Source organism: Vulpes lagopus, chromosome 14 (assembly GCF_018345385.1).
Source record: "Vulpes lagopus strain Blue_001 chromosome 14, ASM1834538v1, whole genome shotgun sequence".
In the NCBI taxonomy this organism is placed as follows: domain Eukaryota; kingdom Metazoa; phylum Chordata; class Mammalia; order Carnivora; family Canidae; genus Vulpes; species Vulpes lagopus.
Window position 1 is genome coordinate 19,729,534 of NC_054837.1, and position 17,713 is coordinate 19,747,246.

The following is a 17,713-nucleotide window of genomic DNA, read 5'->3' on the forward strand; positions in this document are numbered from 1 at the left end:
TCTGCCTCTCTCTCTCTCTCTCTCTCTCTGTGTGTGTGTGTGATTATCATGAATAAATAAAAATTAAAAAAAAAAAAGAAGATACGTGAAGGATGAGCACACCTTTAAGATGAAGGCAGGAGGTGGGAAGACAGAGGAGAACCATTCCTGGCAGAGGGAACTGCATATACAAAGACTTTGTGGCTGGAGGGAGCACCGTGAACTTGAGTGATGAGAGGACTCTGAAGTGGCTGGAGGACAGAGAGGAAGGAGCATGGTGCCAAATGCAGAGGGGCAGAGCAGGAAGTCCTATCCTAAAAGCACAGGGAAAACGGATGGGGAGGACAGGAGCTAGGTGGAGGAAGAGGGCGGAGCTAAACTTGATGGCTTGTAATTGCACAGCCTTAGTGGGGCATCTGTCTGTACCTTCACAAGGGTCTGAGTTTCAGTTTATTCCTAGTGAGGATGAAGATCACTTGTCAGGATAGGCGATGTGAAAACACCCACCACATTAGCCTGAGCTGCCTCTGGGCAGGCATCTTATTTTTTCTGTCTCCCCAGTGTCGCCCAGGAGATAGGGTGGCCTGGGTGAGATTTCCTGCAGTTAAACCCAACCAGCTCCATTCTGGCTCCACCCTGGCTCGCTTTGCCCTCCCCTCCTTTCCCCTCCCAGCCTCCAACCCTTAATTTTGTTTTGGTTCCCAGAGTGGCAGCTGCGGGGACCGGCTTCTTGTTGCCATGACGACTGCCATTAAAGGAGCCAGCCACTTGAGCCAGGTTGATAACGGAAGCCAGGTGACTAACTGCCTTGTTTTCTTGCCTTGGGCTAGGCCTGGGAGGCCTCTTAATTGGAAGAGACAAAAGCAGGTGCTTGAGGGCAGGAGGACAGACCCCCGGGGGAAGGAGGCAGGGGGATGAGGCCGGTGCTGGAGAGGAGGCTCTTGTGGACCTCTGCAAACTGGAGCTGGTATGAGAGCTGCCATGGGGAGCCCTTGCCACAGCGGCTGAGCTGGGCGCGTTTGGGGAGCTGTGCCTTCCAGCCTTGGGACAGGGTAGGGGTGTGACGGGATGGTGGAGGAGGGTTTCACATGCTAAGAAGATTGGAGGAAGTGAGAGAATCAACTGATGTTTCTACTGAGATCCCTGTGGTGCTTCCACTTGGATCTACTTCTTCTCAATAAAAGAGGGGCAACAGTTTTGCCCCCCAGGTGAGGTTGCCGGACAACGTATAGGTCATCGAGTTAAATTCGAATTCCAGATAAACAGAAGTAAAGTGCCTAGTGCTAAATCTGGCAGCCCTAGCCCAGGGGACATTTGGTAATGTCTGGAGCCATTTCTCGTCAAAAACGAGGGTGCGACTGACATCTAGTGGGTAGAGTCCAGAGATGCTGCTCAACCTCCTGCGATGCAGAGGACAGCCCCCCCCCCCCACACACACACCAAGAAGTGTCAGCCCAGACTGGCACTGTGGTTGAGACGGAGAAACCTCTGTGCTGGAAAACTCCTTCACTTCTTCATGACGGCCCAAGGAGGGAGGATACTTGTCTCCTTCGCTCCATAAAGGAGGAGCTGGAGGCACAGAGGGGTTAAGCAGCTCACTTTAAGGTCACACAGCCAGTCTGTGGAGAAGCCAGGATTCAAATCCTGCTTTGTCAGCTCTGAAGGGTGGCCTCACAGAGGTCCAGCAGAGTCCCTGGAGACATGGCTTGAGGTCAGGCGTATGTAGGGGAAGAGATGGGGCAGCAAAGGCCCGCTAGATGCACCCTGCTTGGGGCTTTGCTCCATTAGATGGCAGGGAGCTGTAGAAAATTTATGAGCAAGGAGGGTCTTGCTTGGACTTGGACTTCAGAAAGTATCAGCTGGTAACAGGGTCCAAGATGGAGCTTTTTGCCACTTTTAGAAGAAAGCTTCCTCCTTTCTTTCCTGCCTCCTTCCTTCCTTTCCTTCCTTTCTTCTTTCCTTCCTCTCTATCCCACCTCCTCTCCCTCCTTCCATTCCTGACGTTTTTTGCTGCCTCCTTTCTTCCAGGAATATTTATTGAACATCAACTATGTACCAGGTACAGCTCTAGGAACTGTAGAAAAGGTGCAAAGCGACATCCCTGCTCACATGCTCTCATGAAGCATAGGATCTAGTTGGGGGACAGATAGATAAACAATAAATATATGCAGGCACCCCTTGGAGATATCGTGGGTTCAGTTCCAAGCCACCAGAAGAAAGCAAATATTGTGATAAGTCAAATCAAAGGAATTTTTTGGTTTCCCAGTGCATGTAAAAGTTGTGTTTACACTATAGTGTAGTCTATTAAGTGTGTGAAAGAATTATGTCTAAAAAAATAATATAATTATTATATTTTTAATATAATCATCTTAATCTAGAAATACTGTGTTATGTCACATATTACAATTATATTAATTTTATTTTTATTTTATTGTACATATTGTATACATGTTTTAAGGGGAGTGGGAGGTGAAGGCTTCCAAAAAAAACCATTTTACTGCTAAAAAAATGCTGACCATCATGAGTTTTCATAATCACTGATCACAGATCACTATGACAAACATAATAATAATGAGAAGTTTTGCAATATTGTTAGAATTACCAAAGTGTGACACAGAGTCAGGAAGTGAGCAAATGCTATTGGGAAAATGGTGCTGATACAGACTTGCTTGATGCAAGATGGCCACAAACCTTCAATCTGTAAAAAGAAAAAAAAGAAAAGAAAAACAAAAGTAGTGTCTGCAAAGTACAAGAAAGCAAAGTATGCCTGTGTTAGAAGTCACAAATGCTGTGAGGAAAATAAAGCTAGAAAGTGGGTGGAGAGTATCTGGGTAGCTCAGTGTTTGAGCATCTGCCTTTGGCTCAGATCGTGATTGCGGGTTCTGGGATCAAGTCCTGTATCAGGCTTCCCGCAGGGAGCCTGCTTCTCCCCCTGCCTATGTCTCTGCCTCTCTCTGTGTGTCTCTCCTGAATAAATAGAAATCTTAAAGAAAAGAACGAAAAGAAAAAGAAAGTGAGTGGAGCGGAATGGGCAGTGCTTTCCAGAGGAGGTGGTCAGGCATGGCCTCTGATACTATGACATTTGAGCAGCGACCTAAAGGGAAGGAGGGAACCCTGCTGACCTCTGCAGGAAAGGTGTTCCTGCCAGAGGGAACAGCATAGGCAAAGGCCCTGAGTCAGGAACGATGAATAGCAAAGAGGTCAAGGAGCCTGGAGTGGAGTGAACAGAAGGGAGGAGGAGACAGGTCAGAGAGGGAGCAGGAGGCCATTCCTGCAGGGTCTTGTGGCCCCCCCGGAAGTGAGACGGGACCCGTGGGAGAATTTTGAACAAGGGGAGAAGCATGAATTCATCCATGTTGCGGACTGCTCTGGCCACAGCCGAGCAATAAATGCAGGGCACAAATCGGGGGCACAGAGTCTTTAGGCAAGAGAAGAAACTTCGCTGTTCTCTTCTGAGCTTTCAATTCTTAGGCTAGAAACCACAGCGCCTTACTCTGCCCCACTCCCCCACTGGCCAAATAGGGGTTCCAGAAATACTTGCCAGTCAAGTAGATGCAGGAATACTGGGTGTGGATATTTTGGGGTTCTCTGATGCTTATAGGGTTGACTCAGATCAGTTCACGTGTGTCGTGTTTTCAGGCTTAAGCTGGCAGAAATTCTCCTCGTGAATAATGCAGCCACATCCGTGCGGTGTGTTTTGATGCTTTTTTCAGGTCTCTGGCAATGCGGCTTCCAGGAGCTTCTGCTAGCTGCAGGGCCTGGTGGGCTTCAGCACCCTGGTTTGATGTGAGGAGGGTGGCAGGTGGGGCCTAGCTTTCTGGCTGGGTTATGTCTCCTGTGCAGTCTGGCTGGGTCTTCCCTGCAGTAACCTCTTGAAGGGCTCCGGGAAATGGTAGTGTAGCATTTGTTGCTGGTCGGCAGGTAGGAAATGGCATTTGTGCACCCCAGTGGGACACCCCACTTGCTGGCTGCAGACCCCAGGATGGGAAGTGAGGACACCAAAGTCCTTGTCCCAGCGCTGCCCCTAACCACCTGTGGCCGCCCGCAGTTTCCTTCTGCCTATGCCATTCTGCTTTCCAAGTGGACGCAGTTGGACAGCTCCAGGATTCTAAGAACCTCAAACCATCAGATTTGGCCAGCATCCCTCCCTGAGAGCCAGATCTCTCGCATTTTCTCAACAAGGAATTTGCCAAGTCTGTATTTAAGACCTATTAAAACTCGGTCACTGATAAGACCATCTGGGAATCTTCGTTCTGGTCAGGAAAAGCAAAGGCTCAACTAAAGGCATTCTAACAGAGTAAAGATTTTTTTATTTCTTAAACAGTATTTACTGAGCATCTTATGGTGATGGCCTCATTTAATTGTTATGAAGCCACACAAAGTGGATAAAACACTGTCCCTTAAAGGTAAGGATAGCGTCACACGGAGATGGCAAATAAGTCACCAAAGGTCACCGACAGTGTCAGTGGTACAGCTTGGATTCTGGCTCTGGAACCGGGTTCCGCATCACTCCGGAGCTGAAACCAATGACCTATCACATATGGTGATGAGCTCCTCTGAGCACGTGGAGTTGGCAAAAGGTCCAGGCTTTGGAATCGGACAGCCTTGTGTTCCAAGTTTGAGTCCTGCCATTTAGTGGATGCTTGGACCTTTCCAGCTTTGGTGTCCTCGTGCATCAGGTGGCGAGGGTATCCTGTACCGCGCAGCACTGCTGCGATGCTATCACTGCCAGGTATTCACCAGTATTTATGAAGGGACCAGGCAGAGTGCTTGGCTCACCCATTTACGAGCAAGATAGAAATCAGTCGCAGAAGGACATTGTGCTGCCCTGTCTGGTCAGTCACATGAACTTGTAGATGTTCTCAGTGTAGGATCTTGCTCTCTTTGGGTAAGCCCCAGGCTGGGGGTGCTGCTGCCACAGGAGCAGTGCCGCAGACTGGGAAGAGGGTATTTCTTGGGGTCCAAAGGAACGAGCCCTTGAGCGGGGGTGGGGAAGGCTGAGTCTTGCCTGGCTGCCTCAACATCCTGAGGTGGGCAGTTGGATCTTCCCTCTGGGTCTGCTTATTCATTGGCCTCGTGGCAGTAATCCCTCAGCTGAAGAAATTCTGACGCCCTTGTGAGCTTGCGGGTCTTGTCACTTAGCCACCGCGAGGCCCTGGATGAGCAGCTAAGTGCTGAAGGCCAGGGGGAGGCAGTGTACTTTTCCTTGAGTAGTAGAGGAAGACAAGAAATAAATAGATTTTTGTGCTTTTTCATTGGACAAACTTGAAAGAACTCAGTTTTGTAAAGGACAATAACCGTTCCTTTGGCAGTGAGTCTCCTACTTAAAAATCAGAGGACGGAAGCCTCAAGACTTGAGACTTGATGATACCTGGGACCTTGACTGGATTCTTCTTTAATTTTTATTATTTAGTAAATTACGTCTAATTAGTTAGAATTATAGCAACTATCATGCATTTGTTTCCTTCTTTTTGAGAACTAGACATCTTTACAACCACCATTTATTAAATGCTGCTCTGACTTGCTTTGTTTGATCTCATTTAGTGCTCAAAGCGAGCTTCCTATAGAGCAGGTACAAATAGCGACTCTTCTTTACTGATGAGAGAAACTGAAGCTCAGAGAGGTTAAGAAACTGGACCAAGGTCACACAACTGAGAAGTAGCACGGAGCGGTATTTTAGCCAGCTCCACCCATTTCAATTTGGATGATAACTTGCTAACAAAACCAGCTCGAACAACGAATAAATATATGAAGATCAAGCCAAGAGGGAAAGAGAGCCTTAAGAAATCGACGTTGTGGTTTCAGGGGTTTGGGAAGTTTGGAGTGAGGCCAGCTTCAGGTACAGCTCTATCCAGGGGTTCCAATGATGTCATCAGGACCCTCTGTGTTTTCTGGTCTCTGCACTGATTTTCTCTGTGCTAGCTTTCTGCTTTGCTGGTCTCTGTGGGGAGGGAGAATGTTGCCCAGCTCTCAGGTTACAACCTGCCAGCTTGGCATCAGCAGACAGAGAGCTTCGCCTCCATCCCCCCCAACCCCCCCTGCTGTGGTTCTCCTGGAAGATTCAGGATTAGGTTTCATTGGACCTCCGCCCCAGTCACATATGGCTTTTGCGCCAGTCACTCTGGGACTCATAGCTTAGATCTGTCAAGCCTGGAGGGACGCTGTGGGGTCAGCCCAGTGAGAGGGAGGGAGGGGACCCAGAGGAGAGTCCAGGTGACATGACCAGGCAGGGACATGGGAACGAACTAGGCAGACAAGACACAGATGCCCTGCCTGGGCAGGGTGAGGGCCCCAGCATCTGGAGCTCAGCCCCGCAGTGCGGAAGTGACCTCCTGGGTGCTAGGTGTCTGTGGGATCTAGGGGCCTGGGCAACCCTGAAGTTATGCAGACACTTTGTACTTGTTGTAGGGAGAGAGTATCCTCAGTACGTCTCTGAGGTCCACAACCCCAAAACCCAAATGCGGTTCAGAACCGCTCAGCAAGATGCTGGAATTTGAAGATGAATACAGTTTCCCCGATCTCGGCTTGCTCAGAAATGAAATGCTCCCTAGTTTGTAACCCAGTGAGCCCTCCAAAAACAACCACCCCTAACAACAATCATAATTAGCATTTACCGGGCACCTACTGTGTTCCAGACCTGCACCATCCAATTGGAGCCACTAGTGTTACATGTTTACATTTAAAGGAAGTAAAACTCAAATTAAAAAATCCTGTTGCTCAGTTGTCCCAAGTTTCAAGTGGACAATAGCCACATGTGGCTAGGGATCCCGTTTTGGACATTTTAGGCACAGAGCATTTTCCAGAAAGTTCTGTTGTGTCCTAGACATTGTGCTAAGTGCTCTACATCCATGAACATATTTCAGTCTTAAAACAGCTCAGAGGGGTAGGTCCTATTTATTATCCCTTTTTATAGAGGGGAGTAAATTGAAGCACGAAGGAAGTGAAGTGACTTACCCAAGGCCACACAGCTGGTGAGGGAGCAGAGCCAGGGTACTCACCCAGCCCTTGGATGTGATGCTTGGCTGCTTTTCCTCCCAATGTAGGCTAGAGGTGGCTAATGTGTTTTCTGGCTCACCCTGTGCTGTTTGAAGCAACCATCTGGAATTCGTGTTCTTATCTCCTGTAGCTGCCCAGACCCCCAGAGAGAATTGAGGCCGCTCCAGCGTCTGTGCGTGCCTTCCTGATCCACGAGGCCCGTGGGTCTGAGGAAGTGGGGCGTGTTGCCAGGGGAGCCGCCTCACACAGCAGCAGAGCACCCAGGAGAGGGCTGGCCGGTCTCCAGGGCGTGGGCTGGGAATGTGAGACACGCAGGCTGTTTTCTCCGGGAATGGAGGGGCGGGGGATTGACTGTCTTCACATGTGGTTCCATCATCTCCCTGAGTGGCTGTGTGCGGGAGGTGTAGCTGGGGGGACCTTTTTGCCAAAATGCCCCCAGGTGAATGCCCCAGAACCAGGCACTTGCGTGACCTTCTCGTCAGGGGGTGTCTGAGCACCCTGTGCAGGGCACCTGTGTGAGGGAAACCCAATCTCAGCGCCCAGAACGCCCTGCTTCCAGGTCAGGGCAGGTTGGCCAGTCCCTATACTCTGAGGGAACGATGCGTGGTGCCTATTTATAGCATCCCAGAAAAGGGTTAACTGGGGCTGTCCTAGCAGCAGCCCACTGAGAAACAGGCTTTTGCTTCCCTTGTAAGGCCCACAGCCATGTTTAGGGCAGGTGCTAAGAGGGAAGACTTTGCTAGCACTAGGACTCTGAAGATCCAGGTGCCATGGCTTCATCACCTATGTCCCCGCCCCCCCGCTCTCTCCCACAGGCACAGATGGGGCTGCAGAAGGACCGTCCTGTGTCTCTGCTTTCATTATCCATCTGTGTGGATGTGGAGGGCAGGGTGGAAGTGTGTGGGTGGGAGGGTGGGGCAGGGCTGTTCTGGAACCGTGTATGAGAGAGAGCAAGAGTCCAGGAGAGGAAGCTTTGATCCGTTCACCAGCGGCTACTGGGCTCTCGCTGTGTGCCAGACGCCTTCAGACCCCTTCTCTGAGAAGGCCCCAGCCCTGTGCAGGCTGTGATGGGCTGAGGGCAGGGAGGAACCCATCTGGAAGGAGGCCCTTTGCCTATGTGCCGGAGCGTTGGGATCCCTGCTGACATCCTACAGTAGCAGCAGAGCACAGACAAGATATTTCCTTTTTTACTTTCTTCTTTTTTTATAATAGACTTTATTTTTTATAGCACGTTTAGGTTCACAATGAAACTGAACAGAAAGTACTGAGATTTCCTATACATCTCTTTATCTGCCCTAAAAATCCTCTGCGCTCTGCTGTTCATCCCTTTCTCCCCCCAAAACCCCTGGCAACCACTGATCTTTTTGCCGTCTCCATGGTGTTGCTCTTTCCAGAATGTCCTGCAGCTGCATTTGGACAGCATGTAGCCTTTTCAGATTCTTTGGTTTCAGTAATACGTGTTTCAGGTTGAAGGTTTCCCTCTTGCTACCATGATTCTCCATTGGAGACCTATGTGCAGAGGGGAGAGGGAGCTGGGTGGTACTGGGCACACCTGGGGAGGTCAGTGGTGAAAAGGTTTGGCAGGGCAGAGGTGGACCTGGCTGGTGCTGCAGGGCCAGGACTTCAGGAGCAGGGAGTTGGCCACCTGGGACTCCGAAGCTGGAGATGATTCAGATCCCAGCCTCTTCACGAACCAGATGGTCTCCATCCCTCCTAGCTCAGCTGCCTCATTGGGAAAATAGAGTAGTAGCAATGGCACCCACATGGCATGCTTGTTATGAATCTTTGGGGCTCATGGATGTGAAGCACCCACGTAGCTTGTGGGATGCACCAGTACGTATTGAATGAATAAATGAACCTACTGTGTGCCAGGCTCAGTGCAGGGCAGATGGTCGTGGGTTCGAGTCCCCACTCTGCCATTCAAAAGCCATGTGCACGGGCAGCCCCAGTGGCGCAGCGGTTTAGCGCCGCCTGCAGCCCAGGGCATGATCCTGGAGACCCGGGATCGAGTCCCACATCAGGCTCTCTGTGTGGTGCCTGCTTCTCCCTCTGCCTGTGTCTCTGCCTCACTCTCTCTCTCTCTCTCTGTCTCTATGAATAAATAAAATAAAATCTTTAAAAAATAAAATAAAAAAATAAACTTAAAAAAAAAAGCCATGTGCAAAACAAAACAAAACAAAACAAACAAAAAAAGCCATGTGCTCTTGGGCAAGTATTTGACCTCACCAAGACTCAGTTTCCTCATCTGTAAAAATGTGCACCCACACCCATCTCACCTAATTACCCTGAGGATTCAATAAAATAATGCCCCAAGCATGGTGCCAGGCTCAGCGAACACCTCATAAATAAGTGTGTAAAGCACTTACTGTGCGGCTACCACTGTGTTAAATGCTTTTGATGTATTATCTTATGTCTGTGAGGCAAATACAGATACCCATTTTACTGATGGGAAAGATTTGCCCAAGATTCTGTGCAAGAGCTGGGGTTTGAATTCTGGAAGTTTGACTCTAGAGCCCAGTGCTCATAGCTGACCATTGGAGCTTGGAAGTGGAGGAGGTCCCATCAACTTTGCCTGGGGGGTGGGGGTGGGGGGTGGGGGTGGCTCGGGAAGGAGGGCAGAGGACACCTTAGTGAGTCCCAGAAGATGCAGTGGTTTTGCCAGAGCTGGAGATGGAGGTCGGAGTGGGTGAGGATATCAGGTGCAGGGGACTGCACAAAGCACAAAGCAAAGGCAGGGGGTGGGAATCCTACAGAAGGAATGGCACAAGTGACCGAGCTGGGCGTGGGAAGGGGCGGGGAGGGGACAGGATGTGGCAGGAAAGGAAGGTAGGGCCCCATGGTAGAAGCAGTCACAGCTCGCAGCCCTGTTCCAGGCCTTCCCAACTCACCTCCTGTGCGCCCCCTCCCCCATAAGAAATTAAAAAATAAAAAGCCGCCAGCTATTTCCATGTTGTGCCTTTCCCTGCCACATTGTCCTTCCATCTGTTCCTTCCTTTGAGCTCTAGGGTGGCTGGGGGGGGGGGGGGGGGGCAATTGCAGGGGCAGCATTTTCCTCCTCTGGTTTAGAGTTGGAGAAACCAGAGAGTTCAGTTCTGTTTGTACCTTAGATCTTGAGCATCACCTCCTCCAGGAAGCCCTCCCTGACCGCTAGACCTACCTCATCAGCTCAAGTTCCTTTGTTATTCTCCAAGAACTAAATTCTTTTGCTGCAGGGAACTGGCCTACTTTTTTGTTGTCATGTACCCATTTGTTGTACTTGGTTAGTATCTGTCTCTGTAGACTGCCATGTCCACAAGGGCAGGGATTCTATCTGCTCGTCATCTTGTACCAAACTCCTAGGAGGTGCTCCATAAATGTTAAGTGAATGAGGGACAGCTGTGGTTCTTGTGAAGGGAAGTGCTGGGAAGGCAGGTGTTGGCAGAACATGGAAGAGGTACATGTATCCCTGCTTGGGTATGGAGAGTCCAGGAAGGCTCCCAGAAGGAGGTGACACCTGGGCTGAAGCCTGAGTTGCACTTAGCTAGCTGCAGCATGTAGGGAGGGACCCTTGGCAGAAGGCATGTGTGGGCAAAGGCACAGAAGAGCCCACGGCTGGGTCTGAGGGCCCGCGGTCCGAGGCGGGGCTGGACATGCTGGCCTGCTAGGGCATGTGCATCTCGCCCTCAGCATCCAGGAGGCCCACCCGGGAGGCAGAGCTGACCTCTGCTCATTCCCCTCTCCTCCTCACTTTGCCCAGATGCTGCGAGCTATTTTTAAAAGTCACCCTGAAGGCGGTCCAGACACCCTAAATGAACCGGCCTTTCCACTGTGAGTTTCTCGCGGCCGGGAGAGGCAGGGGGCCTCCATCTCATTAGCTCCTGCTGGCTCAGCATTACTCACCCAGCTGCACTGCCGGACGCCAACCACCCAGGACCCCAGCTGGGGTGAGCTGTGCTCTGAGCCAGCACCGAGGCAGCAGGACTTGGAGGAGCAGGTGGCAGCTCGGCTGGTTTTTATGTTGGCCTAATGTGAGCCACAGGCACAGTGCTGGGTGCTTTATGCCAGGGGTCCCTGTGGCCAAATCCAGCCTGTGTGTGCACTGCCCTTAAGCCAAGAATGGTTTTTACATCCTAAAAAGGGGTGTGAAAACGAGAGAGGATGGGACATAGACAGTATGTGGCCTGAAAATAGGTTTGACAGATTTAGCAAATAAAAATTCAGATCGCCTGCTGAAATTTGAATTTCAGAAAAACCAGAGAATCTTTTAGTATAAGCCTGCACAGTATCTGGTACATACTTAGACTAAAAGAAATTCCATATGTATTTGAAGTTTAGATTTCACTGGGCAGCCTGTGTTTTTATCTGGCGGTCCTGCTGTAAAACCTGAAGTGTTTGCTCTCTGACCCTTCACAGAAAACGTTTGCCCACCCTGGCCTTGAACACAGAGCAAATGAGATCAGGTGCCAGAGGGCCTTAAAGACACTGGAACCAAACCTGATGAGCATGAGCTGCTGGCGTGTGTTACTAATATAATCAGAGTGATCGATCACCCAACATAGATTGAGCACCTCCTGTTTGCCCGGCGCTGTCCTAGAGATGGACAGTACACACATAAGCGTGCAGGTGTATAGTGAAAGTCAGGCCGTGATAAATTCTAAGCAAAAGTATACAGCAGCAGAAGGGGGTAGAGAGTGACATGCATGAAGCTTTTACACTGTGTGGTTCTGAGCTCCTGCTCCCATTCTGAGCGCTGTGCATGCTTTTTTCATGAAATCTGCACATAGCAGCCCTGACAGGTGGTATATCATCTCCATTTCACAGATAAGGAAACTGAGGCCTGAGGTCATCCAGCCAATGGCAGAATTGGAATTTGACCTGAGCCTGGTGACTCCTGATCTCCTATTCTTACTGGCTTTACTAAGGTGCCTCCCTTTATAGGATGCCAGCTGTATTATGCTGGGTCCTGTTAGAGGCCCTCTGCTGATACTTCCATAATCCTTATGGGAGCCTTGCACGCTGGGCTGTATTATTCCGATCCAGGCATAAAAGCGGTGAGCACGGCACTGTGTGGAGAGGCAGCCGGGAGTAGTGAGTTGATCTGGAACCTAGCAGGGTTCCAGGTGGGCCACGTGAGGCTATCTGGGTATCAGTGGGCAGGTGGCAGGAATGGGGTCCCCAGGAGTCCCGTCTTCCTGCTTTTCGGATTGGCCTCGGTTTCCCTGCCTGCCTTCCTCCTGAGATTGATTACTTCTCCTGTGTGCTATTGAAATATTTGCAGGTGGAGGGTGGGAGGGCGGGGCTGGTTCCTGAATTTGCAGGGTGGGGCTGACAGGGGTTGATGGTCTGAGATCCCACGAGCAGGGGTGGGGCCAGGCCACTGCCCCAGAGGCCAGTGAGGTCCTAAATAGCCCCTGGATGGGAAGCTGGGGTAAGTGCATCGAGCTGAAGGGCCCCATAGCTCACACTCATGAATATCTACTGTGGGCGGGCCCTGAACTAGGCAGTCCCTATCCTCTAAGACTGGCTCCTGTTTGTAGAATTCCTACCATGTGCCAGGCACTGTCTCCACAGGGCTCTTGCAAGGCTCCCGTTACCCAATGAGGCAGGGACACTATGATCATCCACCCTATTTGACAAGTGAGGAAGCTTGTCCAGTATCATGAGTGGTCAAGGATTCGATGTCAGGTCAGTGACTCCACATTCTGGCTCCTAGCCTCTCCACTGCCTCCTAACATCCTGTCGTTAGAGCTAATAAGCTGGTTCTGAAGGAAGTGAGCTCCCCATCATTGGGGGAATGCAAGCAGATGTTGGAGGACTCCTTAGAATGGGTGCTAGACAGGGATGAAAGCTTCCTGACCACTGTGACCTTTGAGGTCTCCCTGCCCTGAAGAGGCCCCCACAGGACATGGGTGGCAGAGTCCGGTCCGGGTGACTCAGGACTCCTGACTTGCAGTTAGTGCTTCTTTGGTCTCCATGTTGGGCGAGACCTAGGAATCCCTTTCTCATAGGTTTCTCAGCACTTTGGGATTTTAGAGGGCCTGACCCCTTTCTGGGCAGGGCTGGAGGCATTGCTGACTGTGAGACCTAAGTTCAAGAGGTCCTGACCATGCCCTTTCCTGGTTTTGTAACCTTAGGGCAAATTGCATAAACTCTTGTGAACCTCAGTTTATGCAGCTTTAAAATGGGGATGATGATGTTCCTGTGAGGATTAAACAAGGTATTCTGTACAGAGACCCTGGCACATAGTAGGTGCTCAGTAAACATACTCTCTCACTCTAAGCTGGGCAATAACAAAAGCATTTTGTTCAAAATGGCCTCCAACTTCTGCTATGAGACAAAGTATTTGTTAGAATAAAGGCCCTGGGTCTGATCGTGCCTCCTCTGCATGACCTGGGGTGGTTATCGAACAGCTCCCTGCCTCAGTTTCCCCATCTGGGAAAAGGGAATAATTCAGTAATCCACTTCATTTGGGTTGTCACGCTATAAACAGTTCCAGGAACACAGTGAGTGCTCAAAAAATAAAAAATGGCAGCAAGCTTTAGCATCATGAAACTTCTGCTATGTCCTAGCCAGGCCTGCCCTTTTGCAAACAGCAGCCCATTTAACCGTCGCCCTGGACACGAGGGGTTAGCCGGGATGCAGATGGAGGTCTGTGGGCCTCGAGTCCCAGCGACCACAGCCACTGCCTCTGTGCTGCCTGAATCACACATGATCCCAGGGCTGAAGATTAGAGAAATCACAGAGGCTGGGGAGGGGCCGGGAGGCCACCTGCCACTGCCACCATGCCCAGACCACCCCAGGTCCCTCACATCTGTCAGCTTTCACAGCCGACCAAGTCCAAGCTCATGCCTGGCGCCTGAGAAGGGAAAGGTGGTTGAACTGAATTTCAGAGGCCTTCTGTGGCCCTCTCCCTCACCCCCACAGGTCTGGCCAGTTCCCTGTGGATGGGGCCCGCCCTCGAGGGTGTGGGTCACAGCCTCTTCCTGCAGCCCGTGCTCTCTCCTGGGAGGCTCTCGGCGTCCTTCCCAGGGAGACTTCCACCCCACCCCACTGCCTTTTTAATTTCCTCTTCTGGCCTCAGGCTGGCAGCCTGTTACTAACTTCTGGAGACAGGTTCTAGCCCACAGCTGGGAGCCAGCAGAAGTGGGGGGCACCTCACTTGTCAGGGCCCCTCCCCAGGCTGAGCACTACCCACTACCCACGGGTGCTGCATTTGCACCTCCACCACCCACCCCACCCCAGATCCATCCCCAGGACAAGAGTCCTGGAGCCAGCCTTCCCTGGGGATTGCCCTTCCTGAGTTTCAGAGTCCACAGCGATAAACGGACAACCTTCTCCACTCTGCAGAGTTTGGACTTGAGACAGCGCGTGTGTCCAGTCTGGGTAACGATAGGAAACAGAGGATTCCCCCAAACGGAGTACAGTAAGGTGAATTTAATAAAGGCACTACTGACCAAGGCAGGGTGGGGTGCGCCAAGGATGCAGCACCCTGTGGTGGTAATAGTGAGGAAGCCGCAACTGTTACCTCCCCTAGTCTGACATGGGGCCCAGGAGAGGTGGCCAGAAGGGGCTGGCTGTGTGGGGAAGGTCCCAGACAGGAGCCGTGACTGCTGAATCTCTTCCTAAGGATTTTGGGACAGCTTCCTGTTTTCTATCCTCTCGCACCTCCTGCTGCCATCTGAGCTTGCGTGAGATTTCCTTGGAGAGCTTGATAAACATCCTGGAGTTGCTGATTCCATGGGTCGGAGGCCAAGCATTGTGTCTCTACCAGGTCCCACCTGGTGCTGGTGCTGCTGGCCCTGCTGGGCAATGTCACACTTGCCCTGTGCCTGTCTTAGCTTGTCCTACCTTTTGGCTCATTGGAGTGAAAGGTCGTCCTGGGCAGGACCGTTTGACTCCATCCCTGCTGCTCTGTGCCCTCAGTGCCAGGGCCTCCTGCCGAACTGCATTCATGAGCATTTGAACTGTTTACGACGACGTCTCCCTGTTGACTGTTGCTCACATGTGTGCATGCTTTGGCTTGGCGGTCCCTGAGTGGAGGCCATTGTGGAGATGGAGGTCAGCATGCAGGCTTATTTGGGTATGCCTTTGGGATTGACACCCGGGGAGCAGAGTGAAGCAAGCAGGAGAGGGCCAAAGGAGAAGATGGGCCACGGGGCTTTCATGGAAGCGCCACGGCGAGTTCCCAGGGAACTTTGTGGCCCTTCAAAGCTGTCCCAAGCTGGGGCGAGGATGCCAAATCTTCAGGGCCCGCCTGCTCCAGTCTCTGGGTGAGGGCCACCCTGGGAAGCAGTGAGACCTTGGGGGAAGCTCTCCCTGTGGCTGAAGTAGTCCCCTGTCCTCTAAGGGACTGGCAACCCCTCTAAGGGTTCTCCAGCACCCCCCTAAGCAGCCTCCAGTCCTGAAGGGTTCTGTGGGGCACACTGTGATCAGCTCCTGTCCAAGGGGCCATGTGATCACCTACCATGTGATCAGCTCTTGTCCAAGGGGCCAAGGAGGGGCCAGTAGCCTTCCCTGGACTCCGTGCCCCAACCTGGAAAGCCCTTTTGCTCTCCCTCAAGCACACAGGAACCCCCCCCTCCCAAGAACTCTGCCCATGGTTTTTGCCAACAGCGGACTTCTGAATCTTAGTTTTGCTGGGCCAGGCCATCATGTAGCAGAGAGAGGCCGAAGCCCCCAGACTCCACCCCGGCTTGAGCTGAGCTGGGAAATAAGAGTAGTGTTGCTATGAACCACAGACAGTGGTTAGGGGGTCCTCCCGGCCTTCTGGAGAGAGGGAGAGTAAGAGGAAGGGGTTGTTTCCTCTGTTGTGTCACGGAGGGCGGTGACCCCAGTAAGTGCATCTGACCCCTGTTTCTGGAGTGGAGTGGAATGGGCAGAGGCTCCCCTTGGATTCAGATTGCCCAGCGTAGAAACCTCAGCAGGATGACCTTGGATGTTCTGACCTTGGCTAGGTAGTAACCGATACCTCTGCATTTCATAATTTTCTTGTGAATGAAGTGGGTGGTAGGGGCCACCTGGGAACCATGCTGTGGGGATTATGTGGGGCTGGCCGCGTGCCTCTGCTCAGACTGGCGTAGCAGAACACCACAGATAGAGTGGCCTAAACAGACCTTTATTTCTTGCAGTTTGCCAGCTGAGAAGTCCGAGGTCAAGGTGCTAGCAGATTCAGCTCCCGGCGAGGGTTCTCTTCCTGGCTTGCAGGCAACCACCGTCTCACTTTGCTCTGATTTCTTCCTCTTCTTTTAAGGACACTAGGCCCATCCTGAGGCCCTTGCCTTCAGGACTTTGTGTAACCCTGATTACCCCCCCCAGGCCCCACCTCCAAATACCATCACACCAGGAGGGGGAGAATAGGGCTTCAGCATGTGACTCCATAATACCATGTGTGCTTACCACAGTGCTGTGCAAGTGTGTGTAAGCTAGAGCAGCATTATTATTTTCAGAGACAAGCCATTGGCTGAAGCTTCTAGAGTAGCATCAAGAGCCTGGGTTTCTGCTCCTGCCTCCTGTACACTGTGTGACCTTGGCTGGCTGCTTAGGCTCTCTGATCTTCATTCTCATAAAAATAGGCCCACCCCGCACAGGGCTGAGGAGAGGGTACAGTGAGTTAATACAGGTAAGCCTAGAACTCATTCACTCGTTCACTCATTCCTCCTCTGGCAGAGAAGTGCTCCGCTGGGGGGATGAGGACGTGGAGCGTGATGGTGAGGATGCTGACGGTGGGTGTGTCCGTCTGCCCCGGCTGCCATGACAAGCTACCACACCCGGGGGGACCTGAATGCCAGATATTTACGTTCTCACACTTCTGGAGGCTGGAAGTCCAGTATCATGGTGTTGGCAGAATTGACTCCTTCCGACGTCTGTGAGGGAAAGCTCTGTTCTGGGTGTTCTCGTACATGGCCCTCTTCTCCCAGGATGGCGGACTCTTCCCTCTGTAGTGCTCTGTGCTCAGACTTCCTTTTATAAGGACACCAGTCGTACCAGGTGAGCGCCCACCCTAATGACCTCATTTTAACATAATTAGCTCTTTTTTTTTTTTTAAATAAATGTTTATTTTTATTTTTATTTATTTATGATAGTAACACAGAGAGAGAGAGCGAGAGGCAGAGACACAGGCAGAGGGAGAAGCAGGCTCCATGCACCGGGAGCCCGACATGGGATTCGATCCCGGGTCTTCAGGATCGTGCCCTGGGCCAAAGGCAGGTGCCAAACCACTGCGCCACCCCGGGATCCCACATAATTAGCTCTTGAAGACCTTGTCAACAAATAGATGACATCCTAAGGTACTCGGGGTTAAGGTTTCAGCGTATGAGTGGGGGGCAGGGATACAGTTCAGCCCCTAACATCAGGGAGGCCACAGTTTGCAGGCTCTGAGGCAGATGAGGCCCTGCCCTCAGAGCATTTATATCCCAGAGGAGGGAGACGGTACGCAAAGAAACAGGACAGGAATAGTGTAAGTACCCTGAAGGAACTGTAACGAGGAATGGATGGAGTCACGGGGAGGGCTGTCTCAGATAATGGGGTCAAGGAGGGAGATGACATTTCATGTGACATCTGAAAAGTGCAGAGCAAGCACCCGAAAAAATGCTTCAGGAGAATGTGAAGTGTGGAGCTCTTCTAGGCCACAGGCCTCAGACTTAACAGAAGACGGGGTGAGGAGGGTGTGAAAGGAAAGCAGTTATCAAAACACTGTGGACGGCCTGAGAAGCCCAGGAGGGGCGACACAGCCCTTTGGGGTGACCACACCCGGGTCGCA

The 17,713-nt window shown here is 51.5% G+C and overlaps 1 protein-coding gene across 1 annotated transcript in view; it reads left to right on the plus strand.

The window, feature by feature from the left end:
- LOC121475322 overlaps positions 1 to 17,713 on the plus strand; it is a 39,382-nt gene that overhangs the window by 9,141 nt on the left and 12,528 nt on the right. Inside the window, exon 4 of the mRNA XM_041728525.1 lies at positions 685 to 774. Coding sequence (XP_041584459.1) covers positions 685 to 774 — 90 coding nt within the window. The remainder of the gene's footprint in view (positions 1 to 684; positions 775 to 17,713) is intronic.